The sequence below is a fragment of the Aquarana catesbeiana genome, linkage group LG08 (genome assembly GCF_042186555.1).
Source record: "Aquarana catesbeiana isolate 2022-GZ linkage group LG08, ASM4218655v1, whole genome shotgun sequence".
Taxonomy (NCBI): domain Eukaryota; kingdom Metazoa; phylum Chordata; class Amphibia; order Anura; family Ranidae; genus Aquarana; species Aquarana catesbeiana.
This window is the reverse complement of record NC_133331.1, coordinates 146,347,820-146,372,337: the sequence shown is the minus strand read 5'-3', so window position 1 is coordinate 146,372,337 and position 24,518 is coordinate 146,347,820. Positions and strand designations below refer to the sequence as shown.

At 41.4% G+C, this 24,518-nt stretch overlaps 1 protein-coding gene across 3 annotated transcripts in view; it reads right to left on the bottom strand.

Annotated features, from left to right (window-relative positions):
* Window positions 1-4,274: 4,274 nt before the first annotated feature.
* The window catches only part of P4HA1 (prolyl 4-hydroxylase subunit alpha 1), a 112,299-nt gene continuing 92,055 nt past the window's right edge, over window positions 4,275-24,518 (bottom strand). For 2 of the 3 annotated variants that reach the window (XM_073596548.1, XM_073596547.1), the window contains exons 11-15: window positions 20,838-20,891; window positions 17,897-17,962; window positions 11,867-11,935; window positions 10,006-10,102; window positions 4,275-8,278 (exon numbers count right to left, since the gene is read on the bottom strand). In XM_073596548.1, the coding sequence (XP_073452649.1) occupies window positions 8,208-8,278; window positions 10,006-10,102; window positions 11,867-11,935; window positions 17,897-17,962; window positions 20,838-20,891 (357 nt within the window). In that variant the 3' untranslated portion in view covers window positions 4,275-8,207. Of the gene's footprint in view, window positions 8,279-10,005; window positions 10,103-11,866; window positions 11,936-17,896; window positions 17,963-20,467; window positions 20,774-20,837; window positions 20,892-24,518 lie in introns of those variants that run through there. The other variant, XM_073596549.1, reaches the window with a different exon arrangement.

Sequence of the window (24,518 nt, the reverse complement as noted above, 5' to 3'; positions counted from 1 at the left end):
CAAAAAAAAATGTACTGGCCTTGTTCATCGATACACCACTCCTCTCCCAACTAGAATACTCACCCTCCTTGAATAGGAGGAGTGAATTGAGTGGTATTGAGCTTGGAACTTCCGATTGGGGAACTGTGCCGCAGTATCATTAGTTAGATGCATTTCCTACAGAGTAGTCCGGGCCCGCTCCCCTCAAAAGTCGATAGAACCGTACCTCTCTTAATTGGGTCCCCCTGGCCCCAAACATTCCACGAGGTTATATTGAAATTCTTTTCTTGCATGGTAAAGTAAGAAAATAAAACAAACACTGAAAACCAGTAAAAAAATTAGATTAAAAAAAAAGGATCAAACTAATAAACTCACACACACACACACCTCTCCATCCCAAGTGATTTCTCCCGACTAAATATACCTCGGTCTCTCCATATCTACCCCCTCTCACTATTTGTGCATTCCAGTATGTTAATATTTGTGACGTGTGGTTCTTAGCTCTCAACCTGGACCAACTCCCACCCCCCACAACCTCCCTCCCACCCAACCCTCCCTTAACCCCCCCGTGCCCATCAGGGCCCTCCCTAAGGGCTTCACCTGTGACCATACCATACACTTTCTCACCCCAACTTTTATACATATATACCAAAAGAGTGCCTCCCCCCACCTCCATATTGGGCAATCTTATAGCCGTGATATTTCAGTGAAATTACAATGGTGGTGATATTCAAGCCAAAAGCAAGACAAGACAGATCAAAGGGAAAAAAAAAAAAAAAGGAGGGGGGGGGTAGAGGGAAAGAAAGAAGGGCCACCAAGCCCAAAAAGGTACAGTACACCTCGATTAAGCCACCCCCCACATATTCAAAATGGTTCCATGCTCAAAGTTTTCTATAAATCCTCCTTATTTCCTCCAGCCATTTCTCCACTTCAGACGATGAGTTAAAAAATAAAGTTCCACTCAATGCTGTCACCCGCATCCGGGCTGGGTACAATAAGGCATACGCAATCTTGTACTTCTGCAAAGTTCGCTTAATTGGTATAAATTCCGCTCTGTGCTTCTGGAGATCTGGCAAAAAGTCCGGGTAAAATGAGACCCTAGTCCCATTATACCCAATGTCCCCCATTTCTCTGGCCCTCTGTAATAAGATCACCTTATCATTATAATTAACCAGTTTCAAGAGTAGTGGCCTAATATATTCCCCCTTCTGTCAGGTCCTAAAGGGAACTCGATGGGCTCTTTCGATCGCAAATAGAGATGTAAAAGCGGAGTCCCCAAATATTTCCCTAAACCACCCCTCGAGGAAAGCTATGGGATTGGGACCCTCACTCCTCTCCGGTAGGCCTATCAGTCTCACGTTATTTCTACGGCTTCTATTTTCCATTTCATCGAGTTTAGCTGCCTGTGCGGCCATTTGTGCCTGAAACCCCTTGATTTCTCTCTTTAATGGATATAGATTGTCCTCAACTGCGCTTAGTCTCTTTTCTAAGGCAGTAGTCCTTTCCACAACGGTCCTACCGAGAACCTGGCTCATTGAGAGTAATTCCTCCTTAATGCTTTTTAGCTGGCTATCAAGATCAGGAATTGAGTCTTTACAGGCATTAACAGCATAGAGAACATCCCTCATTGATTCGGTTTCTCCTTCTATTTAACTGAACGTCTTACTGCAGTACTCACACCACCCCGCTTCTCACTCCGTGTCGGCTAGGCAGCATAGTTATATGCCAGCAAACTGCGCTCGCTCTCACAAGAGGCGGGCGGGTTCACAAGCGGCTCAGCACACAGCCTGGCTTAAGCGCCACAGCAGCTTCAGCGTCCATCCACCCCAGGAGACAAAAGAGAGCAGTAGGCAGAGCGGCTCCAGGACCCCGCACAGCCCAGGGTGACACGAGATCCTCCACAGAGCAGGAGAGAAGAGACGGGCTGCCCCCCAAGCAAACCTGCCCGGAACGGTCTCCAAAACTCCAGGTATGGTAAGCCTTCAGTACTGGGGTAGAGAGGGGAGAAGAAGTCCCATTTGCAGAGAAGCCATGTGGTAGACACAGCAAGCATGTGGAAGAAGGTGCTCTGGTCAGATGAGACCAAAAGTGAACTTTTTGGCCTAAAAGCAAAATGCTATGTGTGGCGGAAAACAAACATTGCACCTTGAACACACCATTCCCCACCGTGAAACATGTTGGTGGCAGCATCATGTTGTGGGGATGCTTTTCTTCAGCACGGACAGGGAAGCTGGTCAGAGGAAAAGGGGCTCAGCATAGAAACTCACTGAAGCATATGTAGATTGACAAATTTATTGTTACAAAAAGTTCAAGGTTATTCAAAAAAAGTCAAACGCAAACCTTCGTCATACCACAATAAAATCTTAAAGCCCTTTCACACTGAGCCGCGGGCAGCGTTAGTGGTTTTAGCGGCGCTAAATGTATGTTCTAGTCACTCTTTAAGTGTGTTATTCCCTTCTTTATCCCCTTTTTTTATGGCTAACCTTAGAAGAAAACCTGTTAAGCGTCTGCAAAGGACTTGAGACTGGGGCGGAGGTTCACCTTCCAGCAGGACAACGACCCTAAACATACAGCCAGAGCTACAATAGAATGGTTTAGAAATTAGATCAAAGTATATTCATGTGTAAGAATGGCCCAGTCAAAGCTAGACCTACAGTGCCTTGCAAAAGTATTCACTCCCTTGGCATTTTTCGTGTTTTGTTGCCTCACAACCTGGAATTAACATGGATTGTTGGAGGATTTGTCTCATTTAATTTACAGAACATGCCCACGACTTTGAAGAGATTTTTTTTTTATTGTGAAGCAAACAAGTAGGACAAAACAGAAAAAGTCAATGTGCATAACTATTCACCCCCCTAAAGTCAATACTTTGTAGAGCCACCTTTTGCAGCTATCACAGCTCCAAGTCGCTTTGGATAAGTCTCTGAGCTTGCCACATCTTACCACTGGGATTTTTGCCCATTCCTCCTTGCAAAACTGCTCCAGCTCCTTCAAGTTGGATGGTTTGCGCTTGTGAACAGCAATCTTTAAGTCTGACCACAGATTTTCTATTGGATTGAGGTCTGGGTTTTGACTAGGCCATTCCAACACATTTACATGTTTCCCCTTAAACCACTCAAGTGTTGCTTTAGCAGTGTGTTTGGGGTCATTGTCCTGCTGGAAGGTGAACCTCCGTCCTAGCCTCAAATCACACAGAGTGGTACAGGTTTTACTCAAGAATATCCCTGTAGTTAGCACCATCCATCTTTCCCTCAACTCTGACCAGTTTAGCAGTCCCGACTGCTGAAAAAGGATGGTGTTCTTTGGGTGATATGATGTGTTGGGTTTGCGCCAGACATAGCGTTTTCTTTGATGGACAAAAAGTTCAGCTTTTTATAGGCTTCATAACAAAGGGGTGAATACATACGCACATGTCAATTATCAGTTTTTATTTCTGAAAAAGTTTTATGTATATATTTTTCTACTTTTACTTCACCAACTTAAGACTATTGTGTTCTGATCCATCACATATAATTCAGATTAAAAAAACATTGAACTAAAGGCTGTAATGTAACAAAATAGGTAAAAAGTAAAGGGGTGAATACTTTTGCAAGGCACTGTAAATCCAATTGAGAATCTGTGGCAAGACTGGAAAATTGCTGTTGACAGATGCTCTCCATCCAATCTGACAGAGCTTTGCAAAAAAAAATGGGAGAAAATTTCACTCTAGATGTACAAAGGTGGTAGAGACATCCCCAAAACCACTTTCAGCTGTAATTGCAGTGAAAGGTGGTTCTACAAAGTATTGACTCAGGGGGGCTGAATATAAATGCATTCCACACTTTTCAGATATTTGTAAAACAATTTTGAAAACCATATATCATTTTCCTTCCACTTCACAATTATGTGCCACTTTGTGTTGGTCTATCACATAAAATACATTTACGTTTTTGGCTGCAACATGACAAAATGTGGAAAATTTAAAGGGGTGTGAATACTTTTTCAAGGCACTGTAAGATTTAAAAAGTTAAATTTGTGATACACTATCAATATACTGACAAAATGTGCATGCAGCTCTAAATATGGGGCATATTTACAAAGCAGTGAATCTGACATTTAGCCAACATTCTCTGCAGCAGTATCTTCCAGGTTCATGTGTTTTTAAACTACAGAGATTTTATTCTTCACCAGTGAATGTTTGGTGAAATCCACATTCACCACTTTATAAATAAATAATTATAAATAATAAAAACTGAGTAGATAACATCTTCATTTGGAAATATGCCATTAAAAAAAACAAAAAAAACACAGACACATTTTGATTTTTCATAGAAATGTAATTAGGGGCAGGATGCAGTGCATGTCAATACAAAGATTGCCATCTGAACAGAAAGACAACTCCATCAAACTGTTCTTACACCATTGTCTAAGTACAGAATACTTCACATCCCAAATCCCTCAAAGACAAAATACAAAAAGGTCATCTAAAAAGGGTTATAAATAGGTCATTTGTTGCCACAAAAATAGATTTTGAAATACAAAAAAAAAAAACGTTTTCACAGAATTTTAGGAACATAACTGTACCTATCCAACTGGATTTATGTAGCTTGTGGAGCACAAAATGTGATAAAAAGGATATCTTTTGAAAGGGCATATTTGGAAGAATCAAGGGTACAAAAATATAGGTTTTCTTTATGTAGGACTCTTACAACCATTACATGGCCATACACATGGGAAGCTAAGGCACTGACTTGTCATACAGTAGAGAACAAAAGCTGGTAACTAAAGCCATTTAGGGGACACTTAGCAGGATGCAGGGTATACTTTTGTATTGTTAAAACACTTTCTGTGAGGAGAGTGGTGAATGCATTGTACTTATCACTGGGCCCTGGACTCAAAGATATTTTAGGTGCAAACACAGGCATAGCCTTGCTATGATGAAGGCTTAGGGCGAAACGCGTCAACATTTTGGATGATGTTACTGCTATAATAAAGTTTTCTATGGAGAAGCTGTCAAGTTGCCGGCTTGTACTTGTTATGGATTCACTGTAAATTCACCGACCACTCTGCACAGTAACTGCATTTTATAGCGGTAGAGCTTGGGTAAGTTTTCTCTTGATATTATAGGCGCAAAGGTGTGGCCATGGCATGCTTTGCAAGCAAATGGTTGTCTCAAAAACCCGGACATCTATGAGTCAGACAATTAATTTTGGCCAGTTGGCCACAATAGCTCAAGAGGAGGCAAAAGAATGCCAGGACCCAAACTTCACAGCCAGAGATTTCTAAATTGGGGCTCAGGAGGGAAATCGAAAGCACATCATTACTACCCCAATCCAAAAGACTTAGCGAACCTGAGGTTCTTAACATCTAGCTCTCCAAAGATCAGACACTGCAATAGGCCTCATATCTTTATTAGCCAGGAAAGTCTTTGTGCCCCTTCCTGACTTAGTTTCACTTTGCTACCGGGGACTAAATTTCTGACCTCATCGCTAAGTCTTGCCCACTGCCATCCCTACTTAAATAGTAAGTGTTCTCGTACTGGATAGTGGAATGACTGTTTATAAAACCCATCAGGTCAGGGAAAGCCAGGCCCCAGTACCAATGAGAAATGTAATCAAAGAAGCACCTTAGAGGCTTTTCTGCCAATAAGAGTAATAACAGACAAGTAATTTAGTTGTTGTTAACATCAGATTTAACATGGCAGTGGAATGCATTTTCACTACATAGTGCAGGATATTGCCAAGTTAGATCTTAAATGTCATTCATAAAACAAAAGTGTGGGGGGGGGGGGACACTAATATTCCACCATAACTGCAGCCACCCTCACAAGGTATTCTCTTCTTGAGGCAGCTTTATTAATATAGAACACAAAAAGGCACACCATTCTACGTCGTTTGACACAAAGACTGTGTGGCGGGGGAGCATAATGCACCGATTGTATGGCTGGCTTTTGAACACATGGCACATTTCGTTTTCCAAAAACTCTGGAATAGTTAATTTGTTTCTAAAATATTGCACACAGGAGTAAATCAATCTTCCTAGTTCCAAACCAGCAGGGAATTGAGATGATTTATGGCCAGTGGAAATTCTTGAATATCAGTTGATTTGGCAAACTTTTATTTAATTAATTTTTTAACAATATTTTGTAACCGATATGGGGGTCTCCCCCCACCCCCCAATTTAGCCTTGTATCAGGTGACCAGGTAAGGCGTCTAAAAGGAGTATTAAAGGGCTCAGTGCCCATCATCATGTTGGTATTTAGAGATGGGAGTTGACCTTTCAAAGTGCCCCTATGGTGCTGAAATCTTTCACATTTATATCAGCATGAAAGACCACACATATGCTGAACTACAACTGACGTTCCAGCCTGTTCCCCTGGTTTGTTGACCTCATGTCCTTTACTGAAGGGGCATATACTGTATGTTTAAAAAAAGCCGAAAGGAAAAATGCTGGTGGAACTGTGGAAGACCACATGGGCAGACTAGGTAGATTGCCTGTAGAGCTCATCTCTATACACCGCATAGGGCTGGGTTCAGGTGGACATTGCTAAGTAGCTGTTACAGATGTAGTTGTGCACTGCTGCTTTATGGTTGTCACTTTAACACAATTTCAAATGTTCTAACTTGTCATCTTTAAAAATATATACAAAATGATAATACAGATGTTGATTTTCAGAGAGTTCCCAAGAACCCATGGAAGTAGTAGGGCCAGTTGATAACCTCAATGAATCAGAACATCATACTACACTTCACTTTGTAGACACCTGGCCCAAGCGTAGATTCACAAATGCTGGCCATACACTAAGTTTCAGGCAGTTCCTGATGAACCGGCTAAAGTGTTCCTGTTGGCCCCCTCCCACCATAGTTTAGCTGACAGTTTTCTCCCTGGTTCCATCAATTTTCAGTCAAACGCCAGCTGTAGTTTGGATATTCTGACAGGCACCATCTGAATACAACAGCCCAGTAGGGGGGATTAGTTTATACATGCTATTAATATGGATCACGGCATCTGTTACATTTCTTTTATTCAGCCTGCGGGCTGAACAAAAAAGAATATATGGCCACAAGGTCAAGATGTAAGATCAGAAATACTCTCCAAGTGTGCATATTTTTATTCTAAATAAAATAATTGGCATTCTATAAATCATGCTACCCAGGGTAAAAAAAACTTCAGTTTACTGCAACACATTGTATGAAACACCAAGTGGGCCCCAGAAACCCTTTTTAGGTCTCCAGATGGCAGTATTTATAATGCCAAACACTGAAGACTGCAAAATTATTGTGCATTAAATCAATGGGTAAATTGACACACAGGTTGCCATATTAACATGCTATATTGAAAAGCAATAAGCATGGAAGCATCAGACTGAAGGCTAAGCTGACACACAGGGTCCCAAAATAATTGTATACACAGGGGATACTGACATGACTCCCACGGTCCTAGAGCACTATGCTGGCATGTCTACCATTGAGATCCCCAGCTAGTACCCTCTCGAAGCCAGAATCTGACTGTCAGAGAAGCACGATTCCAGATTACCGCATTTTAAGCGATAAGTTCGAAGCATCCACCTTAAGACGAACAGACTTTATTGGGCAGGATTTTATGGTAGAAAAATTACTTTGAACAGATTCCAAAGCCCATTAAGTTTCTTTTCCTATGAACTGCAAAATGTACTGTAATCACCGATTTCACTTTTCAGGTAATCAGGGACAACTCTCCCAAACAATTCATATTCAAAAGAGATACTGAATAAGCTCTTTGACTCAATCTTGGAATCTTGAAAATGGTTTTTCTAAAAATATCAGATCAATAAACAAAGGATTATATAAATAAGAGGAAAAAAAAAAAACTGTCACCAAAACAAACCGTGTGAGGAGAAAAAAAAAAAGTGTCAGTCCTGACATCTTAGAAGGCAAAAAGCGACACACGAACCCTGCACCAAAGGTGGGCAATGAAATCTTTTGATGTCTCCAAAGCAATAAAAGGTTAGGCAGACATCACAAACCTCCTTTGCTTTAGATCTTTGTAGACTTGGCATATCCATTGGCTTCAAACAATGCACACTTGTAACTTTGTCGATGTTCACCTGTATTAGTAATTTAAAACAAATATTAGATCATGTCCCCCACAAGTGATTCTCCCCAGTGTTCTGGGATTATGGCATTAGAGTTCTTTGCTAGCAAACTGGGCAAAGCACAGTCTGTAAAGCTTTGTGGCTGAGATGTGTTTTCACATAATGTAGGTGTGGATCATGCCAATTCAGATAAGCGACACGGTCTTCGGAACTCTTGACCCCGTTCATGGATCCATTTATTGGATACTGTAAAAAAAATAAAAAAATAAATGTTGTTTTAGCTGCATTTTAGTTAGAGTATTTTTTTACAGTATGTCTCCCAAAAAAAAAAAAAGGTACCCATATAGTATTTATGGGGCTAGCCCAATCCTACTGATTCTAGCAGGGTTGAATGATGTTCATTACATCAGTGGGTTCCTTCAGATTTTAGTGGACACCTCTAGCTTACAGAATTTGGGTGATCGGGTTGGACTATTAGCCAAGCTGGAATCACCTACCAAAAACACTATTGTTTGTCAGCAGATAACATTGGCATTGCAGAGTGGTGCAAACTCATACAATCTGAGTCTATATATCTGTGTCTGCTGGGTAGGTAATATCTCCGCTCACAAAGTTAAATTTAAAGTCTTACTTAAGATTTATTTTTATCCCCTTTTCTTTGCTGTGTGTTGGTGCTATATTAAAAAGGCAAGGCCTTGTCAACTGCATTCATTCATGCACTAACATGGTTATGCTCACTTAGGAGCTGGGAGACAGATAACCGTTCCTAGTCCACTCTCCTCTTAACTGTGCTTTTCTTTGGTTTCTAATTTAATATTGTTATGCACTGCCAAGAAGACAATTAGCAACTGCCAGACATTCAGGTGGTCTTCAATTCCCCAACATTTGTGCAAAAGTCTTAAACTCAGACATACAAGTAAATGTATTAAAGTGATTGTAAAGCTTTATTTTATTTTATTATTTTTTTTAATTAAGATAATAAACATGTTATACTTACCTGCTTTGTGCAGTGGTTTTGCACACAGTGGCCCGGATCCTCCCCTTCTCAGGTCCCACACCAGCGCTCCTGGCTCCTCCCTCCTAACAGTTGCCCCCACAGCAAGCAGCTTGCTATGGGGGCACCCGAGCCGCTGCTCTGTGTGTCCATCCACACATTGAGCCATAGTACGGCCCCACCCCATAAGTCTCCTGACTGGTTCACTGGCTGTGATTGACAGCAGCGGGAGCCAATGGCTCCCGCTGCTGCCAATAGCCAATCAGGAGTGCGAGTACCTGGAGAGGCAAGGCTCTCACGGACATCACTGGATCGAGAGGGGAATCGAGTAAATATTGGCGGGGGGGTGGGGCTGGTGCGCACAGGTTTTTTACCTTCATGCATTCTATGCAAATACCTTGTGCCTTTACAACTACTTTACGGGATAAATCAAAATAATTTATACTCAAAAAGTCTCACAGTGCTTAAACGGAGTAGTGGGCTGTGGTGGACAGTAATTGCTCACAGAAGTGCTTACATTCAAGCATCAAGAAAAATTTTGTAGCTTATATGAGAATGTAGGAACTGGCGGAGTTCTTGCTATAATTTTAGTAGTCCACACCATTCTTTCATATGTCTGGTCATGGCTGGTTCTCTTAAACCTCTCAAATATCTGACTTTTGTGCCAGTGGCTATCACTGCTTTATGTACCTCTATAAAAAAAAAAAAAAAACACCCACACCACACACACAAATGTGGCAGACAAGTAGCCAATACAAGATCACAATACCAGCCCTGTTTCTTTATATTTTCCATCTACTTTTGTGGTAGGTAACTCAGACAAAAAGACTGCAGTGTTAAATGTTTCTTCCCATTTGTGAAAACTAAAACCACTTTATGCCCATTGATTCAATGCAGACAGAGCGGCATATAACATCCTTGTCTGAATATGCCAAGCAGGCTGCAGGACAAAACACATTGACAAGATGCTCATACTCACCCCATTTATTCCCAACCAATACAGGACAGGCTGCATGTCTTGTACTATAATCTCCTTCTCCACTTTCAAAGAGATTGTACCAGAACACCGCAGTACCCTATGGAAAAATTTAAACATGTACAGTTATAGCTAAAGATTTTTAGAACTAGATTTCAACTATAGTCCTTAAAGTGTTACTAAACCTACAACAGTAAAATCAGTCTGTATATGCAGTAAGAGGAGAGTGAAAATTCCTTTAACCAGTGCTTAGCTGGACATGGACAGAAATCACAAGCCTGCGGATGAGAAAAGATATTTAGCAGTATAGGTTTACTAAAATAATTGCATTTTCATGTTTTGGGAGACCAGATATAGTGAATGGTTTAGTAACACTTTAAAGGCTAAGGATACAGTGAAAAGAACAATACCATAAATATGATATAGAGATTATATATATATATATATATATATATATATATATATATATATATATATATATATATACACACTCTATATATATATATATATATATATATATATATATATATATATATATACACACACACACACACACACACACACACACACATATATACACACATACATATACACACACATTATAAAGATAAGTATACTCAGCAGCGAGTGCCTCGCATGTCACTTCCGGTCCATGCTATGTCCAGGACTCCCTACGCGTTACGTCACGGCAACCTTGCTTTTTAAACATACACAAATCACCTCAATCTAGATTAACTGTTTGGGGAGGATAAGGAGGGCTTCCTCTACCCTGGCTGATCTGACCACTTGATGGAAATATATACAACATATGTTTAAGCCTTATTTAAAGGTGAGAGTTCTGGGAGCACACTGGTGACCAAGAGTGGTGGAATTGCACACTGGGACATCACGTATGAAGGGTTATCACTACCTCATGGGATTGAATACACAGATATCACTGGACCTTATCACATGATTTATTGATGCACCCCTAGATTTCATTGCTTTAAGATGTTTGTGATGTTATTCACTTTCACTAGTAATAAGGCACGATATGTGATCTTAGCTCTATAGTGTAGGTTTATAAAAGATACAGGGATATCACCAGAATACGTATTTTATTATGTACAATGTTTCAGGTTGCGCAACTCCAACCCTCACCAATATAAAATAGTATCGGTGTTGCCTTAGCCTGTAGCACCCAATATTAAATATTCAAAATTAATATCTAATAATATTAAATATTGCTATTTACATCACTATTTTTCTAGGTAAACAACAGAAAAACTGGCACATCTTTTCCTCAAATCACAAACCTTTTTTCAACAGTCTACCCCATCATTTCTTACATAAAGTATCAGATTATGAGCAAATATACTATGCTATATGTCTTGCTACTCAAAAGCCCAAATCAATCCAGTCTGAAAGTATGCATAATTTCAGTAGGTACCGAAACCAAAGGACTAGTCTGCACTTAGAGGGCTGCAAGATTAATCTCCCTGTCCCATGACAGGGTTGGGCCACTTACAAGGCGGTGAGCCAAATGCTCATCCAAATACTCATCCATACCCAGACATTTCATATTGCTTCTTGGAGTTGAAAATTGGGGGGGGACTAAGTGACCTTTTACTTTGCCCCACAAGCACAAAAGAAAGGTTTACTTTAACAATTATACTTCATATTTCAATGCAGTCATATAGATGACATATGCATAGGGGATTTCCGGCTGTACCCAGTTATGGTATGCTTTTTGGTGTGTGAAAATTTCTCCAAAAAAAGTTTTTATTTCAGTTAAATCCATAAAATCTAGGTAGATATGTTAAAGTAATACATAACTGCACAATTCTACATAATTATAAAACTATATAAAAACAGGGTATTGTACCTTTTTAGGGTAAACTGCTGCTCCTACTTCTGGGAAAACTGTAGCACCACCCGCCTCCACATCACTCATCTGCAAGAATTAACTTTTTAATTTTCACATATTTTTCACAGCAACATGAATACAATTATGAGCTTGAACTATCTTTTGTTACAATTCTATGTAGTCTTCTCAAAACAACAGTATGTTTTCTAAATGTGTTTTCTGCAGGTAACAGACGACTATTGAAGACTGCCATCAGCCTGTTTGTGCATTTCTCTGCAGAAACCAGCAACAGGGAAACTAATGGGTGGGCGCTCCATGTCAATTCAGATTGAATGGTGGAAAGTGTGATGTCACCTCTCCACCTTGATTAATCAGAGAACACTTCGCATTCATTCATAAATGCAAAGCATTCCCCAAAATGGCATCCATGCCGAGTGGCTCACCTCCTGTGTTCAGAACAAAGCAGGCCAGACGCTTGGCGCAGCAATTGTTGATCACTGGAGTAGCATGGCATTCCAGCTTCCAAGTGCATTGGCCAGGTATGGTATATACATATAGTTACATTGGTCCAAACTGGGCCAATGTAACTATGTATAAAATATCTATACCTGGAATCCATCTTTAAGCACCTACAGTACATTTGCCTTAAGGGCAGAGACAAACACTGTACAGAACAAAGTCACTTCCCAGTTCTGCCTTGTGTTTTCCCCTCTTACTTGATTGATAGTTGCATTCGGTGATACCATAAACAAGTGGCTGATAAAAGCACAGGAGAGAGAAATGAAAAGGGTGCCCCCTCCCCAATTATATGCCCAGACGCTGGCAACAGATAAAAATTCCTACAGAAAACTTCCTGTGAGCAAAATTATATCAGATCTCTTAAATGTCATCACCCATTTATTACCTCTCACTAATGCCAATGAACAGACTAGGGCTAGCCATACATGTTGAGATTACTCTTATTTGGCCCTGTAAGCTGAACAAGACATATTCCCTGATTGCCCCACCTTCCCAAAACAAGTGTGGATGTAGGAAACTCCCCTGCCGGCTATTTAGGTTGACAGCCACTGCTCTGAGGCTGTCAGAATAGGCTACTGGTTGCAGTCAGTCACTGTTTGGTCAATATTCAAGTTTGTCTAGCAGGGTGTTGCTAACAGGGTCACCTACAGAGCAAATATTTTGAATTCCTGCTGATTCAGCTGAAACTCACACCATGTATAGCCAGCATAGGCAAGATGGAAGATACATTTTACATATCTCATATAATAGCTCATATAAATTTATTTACATAACACAGCTTAAAGTGTTATACAAAAGGACGCTGGTATGAAATGGGTACCAGTTGTGTCTCAGTCCTGATTAGTACATACACCACAACTATCTATAGCTCATGGGACTTTTATCGAGTCACAACATCAAGGTAAACTAAGAACATTTATTACATGAAAACATAATTAAATTTATAAAACACATATCATACATATATACCAACAGTGAAAAAACATCATCAAATGGCATTCATAAACATTTAAAGTTTGAAAAGACCCAACATCAACATATGACAACTGAGCTCATGCTGACTATCAATCAAAATGGTCCGACGTCCCAACAGATCACAATGAAAGTACAAAAACCAAAAATTCCAAACCATCACATAAAAAAGTGACCTAATGGGAGATCTGTGATCAAGGCTGGAGCCACACATGCATAGTCTACCCCCACCTTGATCTGTTGGGACACCTGGAGATTCACATATTGGGCACCTGTTCTTTCCATCTTCCCTGCCTCTCTACAATTCCCGGGTAGAGTCTGACGTGCATCTGGGATGGCCCCCCTCCTGGACTGTTACACATTTGGATGTTTTAGTTATTGGATTTTAATTATAAGTTAATTATATTATCTACGTGAAGGCTTTTGGACAGATTTCATAATTCTATATCCCTGTGTGCTTCTCCTGAGGAAGCGAGTTTTTATCTCATGAAACGTATAAAGAATTTAAGCACAGACCATCTTGTTTGATGGACAGCATCAGCTCAATTGTCGTATGTTGATGTCAGGTCTTTTCAAACTTGAAGGTTTTTGAATGGCATTTGAGGTTTTCTCACTGTTGGTATACATGTATAATGATATGTGTTTTATAATACAGTATCTCACAAAAGTGATCACACCCCTCACATTTTAGTAAATATTGTATTATATCTTTTCATGTGACAACACTGAAGAAATGACACTTTGCTACAATGTAAAGTAGTGAGTGTACAGCTTGTATAACAGTGTAAATTTGCTGTCCCCTCAAAAGAACTCAACACACAGCCACTAATGTCTAAACCGCTGGCAACAAAAGTGAGTACACCCCCAAGTGAAAATGTCCAAATTGGGCCCAAAGTGTCAATATTTTGTATGGCCATCATTTTACAGCACTGCCTTAACCCTCTTGGGCATGGAGTTCACCAGAGCTTCACAGGTTGCCACTGGAGTCCTCTTCCACTCCTCCATGACAGCATCACAGAGCTGGTGGATATTAGAGACCTTGCGCTCCTCCAACTTCTGTTTTGGGATGCCCCACAGATGCTCAATAGGGCTTAGGTCTGGAGACATGCTTGGCCAGTCCATCACCTTTACCCTCAGCTTCTTTAGCAAGGCAGTGGTCGTCTTGAAGGTGTATTTGGGGTTGTTATCATTGGAATACTGCCCTGCAGCCCAGTCTCTGAAGGGAGGGGATCATGCTCTGCTTCAGTATGTCACAGTACATGTTGGCATTCATGGTTCCCTTAATGAACTGTAGCTCCCCAGCGCCGGCAGCACTCAAGCAGCCCCAGAGACCATCACACTCTCACCACCATGCTTGACTGTAGGGAAGACACACTTGTCTTTGTACTCACCTGGTTGCCGCCACACATGCTTGACATCATCTGAACCAAATATGTTTATCTTGGTCTCATCAGACGACAGTACATGGTTCCAGTAATCCATGTCCTTAGTCTGCTTGTCTTCAGCAAACAGTTTGTGGGCTTTCTTGTGTATCATCTTTATTAGAGGCTTCCTTCTGGGATGACAGCCATGCAGACCAATTTGATGCAGTGTGCGATGTATGGTCTGAGCACTGACAGGCTGACCACCCGCCCCTTCAACCTCTGCACTAATGCTGGCCGCACTCATATGTCTATTTCCCAAAGACAACCTCTGGATATGAGGCTGAGCTCATGCACTCAACTTCTTTGATCGACCATGTCAAGGCCTGTTCTGAGTGGAACCTGTCCTGGGTCCTGGCAATCTTCTTATAGCCTAGGCCATCTTTATGTAGAGCAACAATTCTTTTTTACAGATCCTTAGAGAGTTCTTTGCTATGAGGTGGCATGTTGAACTTCCAGTGACCAGTATGAGAATGAGAGCGATAACACCAAATTTAACACACTTGCTCCCCATTCACACCTGAGACCTTGTAACACTAACAAGTGACATGACACCGGGGAGAAAAAATGGCTAATTGGGCCCAATTTGGAAATGTTCAATTAGGGGTGTACTCACTTTTGTTGCCAGTGGTTTAGACATTATTGGCTGTGTTGAGTTATTTTGAAGGGACAGCAAATTTACACTGTTATAAAAGCTGTACACTTACTACTTTACATTGTAGCATTTCTTCAGTGTTGTCACATGCAAAGATAAAATAAAATAAAAATGTGAGGGGTGTACTCACTTTTGTGAGATAATGTTTATGTATTTTTTCATGTAATAAATTTAGATTTTACCTTGATGTTGTGACTCGATAAAAGTCCCATGGGCTATAGATAGTTGTGGTGTATAGATTATTAAAGTGGAGCTCCACCCAAAAGGGGAAGCTCTGCTTGTTTCCACCCTCCCCTGCCACATTTGGTACTTTTGGGGGGGGTACCTGGTTTTGACAGGTACCCGTTCCCACTTCCAAGTAAGATTGTCAGAACGATCTCCGAGTATTTCCAGCCCCTCCTCCTTCTCGCTGCCTTCTGGGACACACACAGGTCTCAGAAGACACAGGGACAATTCAGAAAGGAGTAGTATGACTTGCACATGTGCAGTAGGAAACTGGCTGTGAAGGCTTCACTGCCGGTTTCCCTTAGTTAAGATGCCGGCACCTACACATCGGTGCTGGCATCGCTGGATCCCTGGACAGGTAAGTGTCCTTATATTAAAAGTCAGCAGCTATAGTATTTGCAGCTGCTAACAATTGTTTTTTTTGTCCAGACTGAAGCTCCAGTGATTGTAAAGTCTTTTTTCTTTTAAAAAAAACAACAAACATGTCATACTTACCTGCTCTGTGCACTGGATTTGCACAGGGCAGCCCAGATCCTCCTCTTCTTGGGTGCATCTTCTCTACTCCTGGCCCCTTCCTCCTGTCGAGTGCCCCAATAGCAAGCAGCTTGCCATTGGGGCACCCGAGCTAAGCTGCAGCTCCGTGTGTCCATTCAGACGTGGAGCCGCAGTCTGGCCCAGCCCCCTCTCTCTCCCGATTGGCTTACTGACTTTGGCAGCCGCGGGAGCCAGTGGCGCTGCTGCTCAGGAGGGAGGGAGTGTCTTGGATGGCCGAGAGACTCATGGATATCGCTGGACAGCGATGGGGCTCAGGTAAGTATTAGGGGATGCTGCACACAGTTTTTTTTAATCTTAATGCATACAATGCATTAAAGATAAAAAAAACCTTCTGCCTTTACAACTTTAAGTAAATATGCATAACTTTTTTTAAAATGAAACTTATTTTGGCTATGCTTTACTTTTTGGTCACAGGGGCACATTTACTTTTGTGACCCAAAGTCAGGTAATAGAGAGCTGTTGCCCACTATAATTTGATGGGGTAGAGCTGCACAAAATTTGGAAAGGATTTTGACAATATTGTCGAGATCCACCCAGCTGCCTGACTGACAGCTGTCTCTGCCTTTCAGGCCCAACCACCCCCTCCCCAGCCTGTCATTCCAGTAGCAGAGTGAGGTGCAGTGACTGACAGTCACTGTTCTCCGCTGCAAGCAGACAGAGCTGCTGGCTGATTAACAGTCATGTGATCAGTCAGTTCTTGGCCTTCGAGCTGTATGGGACAGCTGCAACATGGAGGTTGACCATGTATGCTTGTTAATTTTTGTTAACCCCAAACTTTTTTTTAATCTCAGTTTCAGAAGCTTTGCATACACTTATACACACACACACACACTATTTCATCTTGCTTTCAGGTGTATATATAAATCAATCTATATTTGCTTGTTTATTAATACTTTTTTTTTTTTTTTTTAAGATAGATTTGGGATAGAGAAGCAAATGGTTAAAAAAAAAAAATCATTTCAGGTCTGTTTGCCATCTGTCCTGCTGAGAATGACCTTGTCTGTCCCAAGGACACATGTACAAGTGCAAATCTCTCTAAAAACAGAGAAACTTCTGTCCAAGACAGTTGTCAGTTTGGATTTCCCATCACCTTGTCTTGATGACAATAATCGTCAGGCTAATTAGAGGGGAAATCTTCACAGCGGGGATGTGGACAGCAATAAAAATCTGACAAGGGTTCTCATCCTTCCCTATTTAAAGGTTTGGATGCAGACACATTTTAAATCCTGCCTGGGTGAAGTGGCACCTTTTAGAAACACCTCAGCATAAAACAGATAACCAAGATACACAGAGCAAATTTCTTTCCTGCAACCCAGGAAGAGCCAAAAAGTGATTATTGCTAGTGGCTATAGCAGCTGCTAGCAAAAATCGCAAGAGAATCCGGCAGGCTGGTTGTAAACAAGTTGATCAAGCGACCAACTTAGTACATTCAGCTTGCCCATTAACGGTTCGAATCTTGATTAGAACCGTGTATGGCCAGCCTACCACCGGTTTACAAAAATGAGAATCAGAACTCAACTCAACATGTGACATCAAATATGTTAACCTTGCTTTACAGAAAAGATTAAAGAGGTGGCAATACTGGTGCCATTTTGAACTGATGAAATATATTTTTGCCTGCACCAAATTTGACTTTACAGACACTTCAGCAGTCACAAGAACGGAGATAAGACAGTGGTCTTTTATTCTGCATTAACTTACATAAAACAACCACGTAGCGACTCTGTTGCCTGTACCAAGCTCTTTAAAAGCATCAGGTTCATCTTTCTGTGGAAACCAAAAGAAAGTTTAGTGTGAAACCTTTGTAAAAGCAAAAACATCCAAACATGCATGGTTCTGTTCATCAGGGAATCGGTTGCCCAGATGTGTTAATGGCATTCTAATACAGCTAATCACAATTAGCAGAATTATTGGGAAGCATTTAATTTAGAACAATGCAGAAACATGCTCAGACACAGCATTAATAGATCAATCACTGATCAGGTTTTACAAAAAAAAAAAAAACCATCACTCGGGCTTTGAACCCACAAATCAAATTTCATGCTGTAAAACCACCAGAAGAATTATTAAAGTTTAAATCATGTGGAGTAATAAAAATTGTGACATTCCAGTTAAAGTGAAGCTCCAGGCAAATAAAAAAATCAGACAGGCCAAGATTTATTCATTAAATTTAAAAAAAGTTGCTATATCTTAAAATTTTGCAAGAATAACTTGTCATCCTATTATCCCTGCATAATCTCATGTGTTGTAAAATCAGCCATACACAGTTTTAAAAAATGAAGCCAATTCAGGGTATATTCACACTGGATGCGGTGTGAATGCATTGGGTGGCTATTCCAGTGTAGTCCCACAGCATGAGAAGGGAAAATGCCCTGTGCACACTGTGTTGCAGTGGAATGTGACAGTGTACACTGATAAAAAGTACTGTGTGCAATACTTTTTTTTTTTTCAGTTCAACATGGCATGAGGCAATCCACTGCTTCACACAGTGCAGTGGCCAATTGCACTTTATGAGATGTCTGTGTGACATTTCAATAAAGTTTGTTTAAAAAAAAGAAAGTTAACAGTGTGATGCGCCAAGATTGCGACTGGACAGAACCACACACCAGCCGATGCATTCCAACGCAACAGCTGGTGTGAACATACCCCAACTACAGGAGAGGAGAATGTATACACAAACTGAATATTTTCATCAATTATCCAATAACATGGAGAGCAAGTTACGTATATCATCTACACATGACTGGATAATTGAGAAGGTAAATGAATAGGTAAATGAATATTCAAACCATTTATTCTGTGAGCATTCTCATCCCCTTTAGTGAATCGGTCTATTGTCAACACTAACCTGGATAGTGATATGTACATTGTTGTATTTATAAAGCTTTCGGTAAGGAGTACTGAATTCATATCCTACCAAGAATGCTTAGAGGTGCTACATATGAGATGAAATGGCCCTCTGATTAAGTGCATTCAGTAAAAAGCCTTACCTGTCTGCAATCAGCCACAAAACTCGTAGGATTCATGCATCCAGCTTAAAAGTAAAGGAGGTAGCTCCCCTAATGCTCACTGTTTCTTTAAAAAGCTTTTTAGGCTTTAGCATGCATTTTGTGATCTGAATTCAACGCTCACAGAGTAGTGCTGAAGGGAGCTTTCAAGTAAATCTGTACTTTGCTCAAGGGACAGGCTTGCTGAATGGCAAACAGGGCAGTAGGGGAGAATTTGGAGGGAAACACTAGTCCTGAATGAAGAACAGGTTCTCTCCTAGTCTTAGTTTACAATTGCAGTTGGCGTTTTGACTGCTCCCATTTGCTGCATTGCATCAAAATTACACCCTCACCCAATCACCCTGTTGTGTTCATCAGGCATTACTGCTGCCGAAGATGGCGCATTCAAGTGAATGGGGACATGCCAAAACTACAAGCCAAACACGTAAGAAAGGAGCCTGACTCCCCATTCTCAGTGCGCATGCTCAGAAACACGTCGATATATGCTCAGTGACGTCATTGTACTAGTTGCTGCACTTCCCCAGCGTTCCAGTCCTCCCTCTATAGTGAACTGCCGGGACCCAGTGGCTGTGAATACATCCAGCGTAAATGCTGCCTCACCCAAAATGAACCTTGAATTTTACTAACACATGTGAGTGGATTTTATACCTCTTATCCCAAATAAATCTAGAGGCGCCCTTGTACCTTCTCTCTTGTGGTTGTGGAGCAGGATTCTCATTCAAAATAGTCTGTTTGCCGGTCATAAAAAACCCAGGCATTCGGGATGTGGTAGTGTTGCCTCTTAAATGTCTGTTAGCTGCATCTGCATTGCTCTGCGAAAAGTGATCCACCACGTATCACTCTTCACCAAATGACATTTGTAAACAAGTCCTTAGAAATTTTCTGAAAGCTCTGTAAATGTCTGCTGTACACACTGCTCTTCAGACTAGCATTTATATGTAGACTATGTGCCCTAGTCCTAATGGTGAGATATTATACACTCAGCATGTCATGGTGTATTGTGTGGAACAATTGGAGTTTTGAGCAACTCACAGGAGAAAGGTTAAAACAAAGTAGATCTCAGCAGTGTGACGATTCACACAGGAGACACAAGAAGTTGCATAAAATAAAATGATTGTGTCCCCTTAGGGCTGTCTGTGGCCAAAAGATAAGGTAACTTGGACAACTAATAACGTTCAAAATATATACAGATTTTAAGAATTTAATATATGTCTATATCACACACACTTCCAATTGCATATCTGGCTGGAGTTCACTTTAAATATATTTGGATTGTTGCTCATCTAGATTCATATGGTGATTTTACATATTCGACAAAATAGATTAAGTTCTGATTGGTGCAATTGAAGGTTGGACACACATATATAGCTAAATCCCGGAACCAGCACATCCACCAAGTCAGTCTAGTGCACATTGCCTTCATTCCACTACAAAGGAAGGGCACATATGCACCAGAACAGCTTTCTGGCAAAACAGAGGTGATATGGCTGCTTTCTGTGACCAGTGTGTTACTTGCCCGTGCAAAGTCAAAGTGAGGTTCATACTGTCCGCCCATTCCATAATTTGCCACCTGAAAGAGACAAGGAGACAATGCATGGTAGTATTCATCTGTTCACTGGGAAAAAGGGACTTACCCTTCCAAAATCAAAATGGGGCTCATACTGCCCTCCAACACCATAGTTGGCCACCTATGAGAAGCAGAATATAGTGCAGAGTGAGAGAGAAGATCCTATAACCTTACAGGAAGTCTGTACAACAAACAAGACAACCTTTAACCACTTCAGCTCCGGAAGGTTTACCCCCCTTCATGACCAGGCCATTTTTTGTGATATGGTACTGCATTACTTTAAGTGACAATTGCGCGGTCGTACGACGCTGTACCCAAATAAAAATCTCCTTTTTTTCCCCCACAAACAGAGCTTTCTTGTGGTATATGATCACCTCTGTGTTTTTTATTTAGCACTATAAACAAAAAAAGAGCGAACATTTTGAAAAAAGCAATCAATATTTTACTTTTTGCTATAAAACATACCAAAAAAAAAAAAAACAAAAAAAAACCCCAAGGGTCTTAATCAATTTAGGCCAATATGTATTCTGCTACATATTTTTGGTAAAATAAATATTAAGCATATATTGATTAGTTTGCGCAAAAATTATAGCGTCTACAAACTGTGGGATATTGTTGGAATTGTCATATTTTTTTACTAGTAATGGCGGCGATCAGCGACTTATAGTGGAACTGAGATCTTGCAGCAGACAAATAGGACACCTAACTGACACTTGACACTTTTTGGGGAGCAGTGACACTAATACAGGGATCAGTGTTAAAAGATGTGCACTGTCACTGTACTATTGACACTGACAGGGAAGGGGTTAACATCAGGGGCAATCAAAGGGTTAAATATGTTCCTAGGGAGTGATTACTAACTGTGTGGGAGGTGCTTTTACTGTGAGAAGGCAGGAGATGCGTGTTCCTGATTAACAGAACAGAAACACAAGATCTCTACCTCTCCTTCTCACAGAACAGCATTCTGCCTTGTTTACATCGGCAGCCCGCCATTCTGTCTCTCGGGAATGATCAGCAGGTCCCATCGGACATAGAGTCTGCCGGACCCGCTGATTGGCGCCCACTGTGTCCACTCGCAGTGGGAGCGGGTTGCCGACGGTGTGCCTGCGCGCCCCAGACCCGGATGTAGGCGATTCTGCGCAGAGAAGCCGCCACCCCACAGTAAATGTACGTGGTGCAGTCGGCAAGAGGTTAATTAATATAACAAACATGTTATACTTACCTTCGCTGTGCAATAGTATTGTACAAGGCGGCCAGAACATCCTCTTCTGGGGTCCTCGCTAGCACTGTCTGCTCTCCTCTTCTGTGTCTGCCCCCATAGAAACCTCTTGCTATGGGGGCACTCGCTGGGCTGTGCATGTCCATAGATACATAGTGTGGCTTGGCCCTGCTCCCTTCTCTCAGTATTTGAAAGAAAGCAGCAGGAGCTAATGGCTCCTGCTGCTGCCTCAGTCCCCGAACAGGGGGCAGAGGGAAGAGAAGAGATGCAGCCGTGCAAATCACTGGATTGCCCAGTTCTCTCTGCAGAGTCGGCGGGGACAGATGCAGCATCAGATTCACCTAGGGGAGTATAATTGTTTTGTTTTTTTTAATCCCAAACTTCTCTTTTAAAAGCACAAGTCACAACTGTCCAGAACCAACACTTCGTGCATGGCAAAGTGACACGTTTTACTGTGCAAGAAGTGTGAACAAATCCTAAAGATTTTTAAACAATTTAGATTTTTTAAAATCTGAAAAGTAGCAAGTGGGTTAGTATATGGGACTACTGAAAGTTTAAGTAAACGTATATCAATACCAAAAATGGGTGTTACTTTGTTACATATGCACTACAATACAGAACTCTTTTCTACTAAAGTCCTGTAATCATGTCTGTGCAGTCGCTATGAAATGCCTTTACATCCATCTCAAGAACGAGCAAGAGAGGGTTGCTTCGTTTCTACATACAGTGGATAATGAGATCCAATGGCACAGTGACGGTGTGCAAGGTGAGGTAATGGATAATTGGTAGATTTCACCTCGCATGCGTTCTATTGTAAGAGACTGAACCGGAATCCGGGCCGAGTTTTTCCAGCCTCTGTGGCCGGCTTGGTTCCGGTCCGGATGTTGTGGTCCACTTGAGACCACACTCAGGTGGACTTTTAACCGCTTCAGCTCCGGAAGAATTCACCCCCTTCCTGACCAGAGCACTTTTTGTGATTCGGCACTGCGTCGCTTTAACTGACAATTGCGCGGTCGTGCGACGTGGCTCTCAAACAAAATTGACGCCCTTTTTTTCCCACAAATAGAGCTTTTTTTTATGGTATTTGATCACCTCTGCGATTTTTTTTTTTTTTTTTTTGCGCTATAAACAAAATAAGAACGACAATTTTGAAAAAAAAAAAAAAAAAAAAAAAAAAACGCATTATTTTTTACATTTTGCTATAATAAAATATCCCCCAAAAATATATACAAAAACATTTTTTTCCCTCAGTTTAGGCCGATCATATTCTTCTACATATTTTTGGAAGGAAAAAAAAAAAAAAAAAAAAAAAAAAAAAATCGCAATAAGCGTTTATTGATTGGTTTGCGCAAAAGTTATAGCGTTTACAACTAGGGGATAGTTTTATGGCATTTTTATTAATTTTTTTTTTTTTTTTTTTTAACTAGTAATGGCAGTGATCAGCGATTTTTATTGTGACTGCGACGTTACGGCGGACATGTCGGACATTTTTGACACATTTTTGGGACCACTGTCATTTATACAGCGATTAGTGCAATGAAAAATGCACTGATTACTGTGTAAATGACACTGGCAGTGAAGGGGTTAACCTCTAGGGGGCTGGGAGGGGTTAAGTATGTCCTAGGGGAGTGATTCTAACTGTAAGGGGGGATGGGCTGTGTGTGTCAATGGCACGGCGGGGAGTTCAAATGGACGTACCTGTAAGTCCATTTGCCCAGCCGTGCCATTCTGCCGACGTAAATCGGTGTGCGCCGGTCAGGAAGTGGTTAAATGAGCAGGAAGAGATCACAGCAGAGCTCTGGCCTGAGACTCAGAAGGGAATCAGAGAGAGGAGCTCTGTTTGGATTTAAAAAGGTTTGCTTTACCACGTTTTGTGGGCGACGGGGACCAGCCCCACACTGTATAGAGAGGAGACTACTGTTTAGTTTAGCGCCAGACAGCAAGGATTTACTTTACTGTTTGTTTTCATGACTTTGCCAACCTCTTCTAAATAAAGCTGGCAACCCACCAGATTGTAAAGAAACTGCCTGTACGCTGACCTTTATTTCCAGAAAAGGTGTTCCCCACAAGCTAATCTCCCACACGTGGTGGACTCAGCAGGCGATTTCTAAAGATGGAGGAAATGTTAAAGGCCCTGCTACAGGCCAATGCAGCTCAGCGGGAAACCAACCGCCAAGTCGCAGAGGCCGCTGCAGCACAACAGGTGGCCCAGCAGATGAACCGCCAAGTTGCAGAGGCCACTGCAGCACAACAGGCGGCACAGCAGGAGATGAATCGGCAGATCACAGAGGCTCTGGTGGAATTGAAAAAAGGGGTTCGCACCTCCTGTGCCAGTGGAACCAAAATTGGTACGTGCCTCCTACCACCTACAGATGATGACACCCGCCGATGATGTCGAGGCATACCTTGTGACTTTGAGAGTCGCTGTCCGCGAAGGATGGCCAAAAGAACAGTGGGTGGGTCTGTTGGCCCCATTTCTGACAGGATAACCTAAAAAAGGCCTATTTTGATCTCAAACTGGATAAGGCC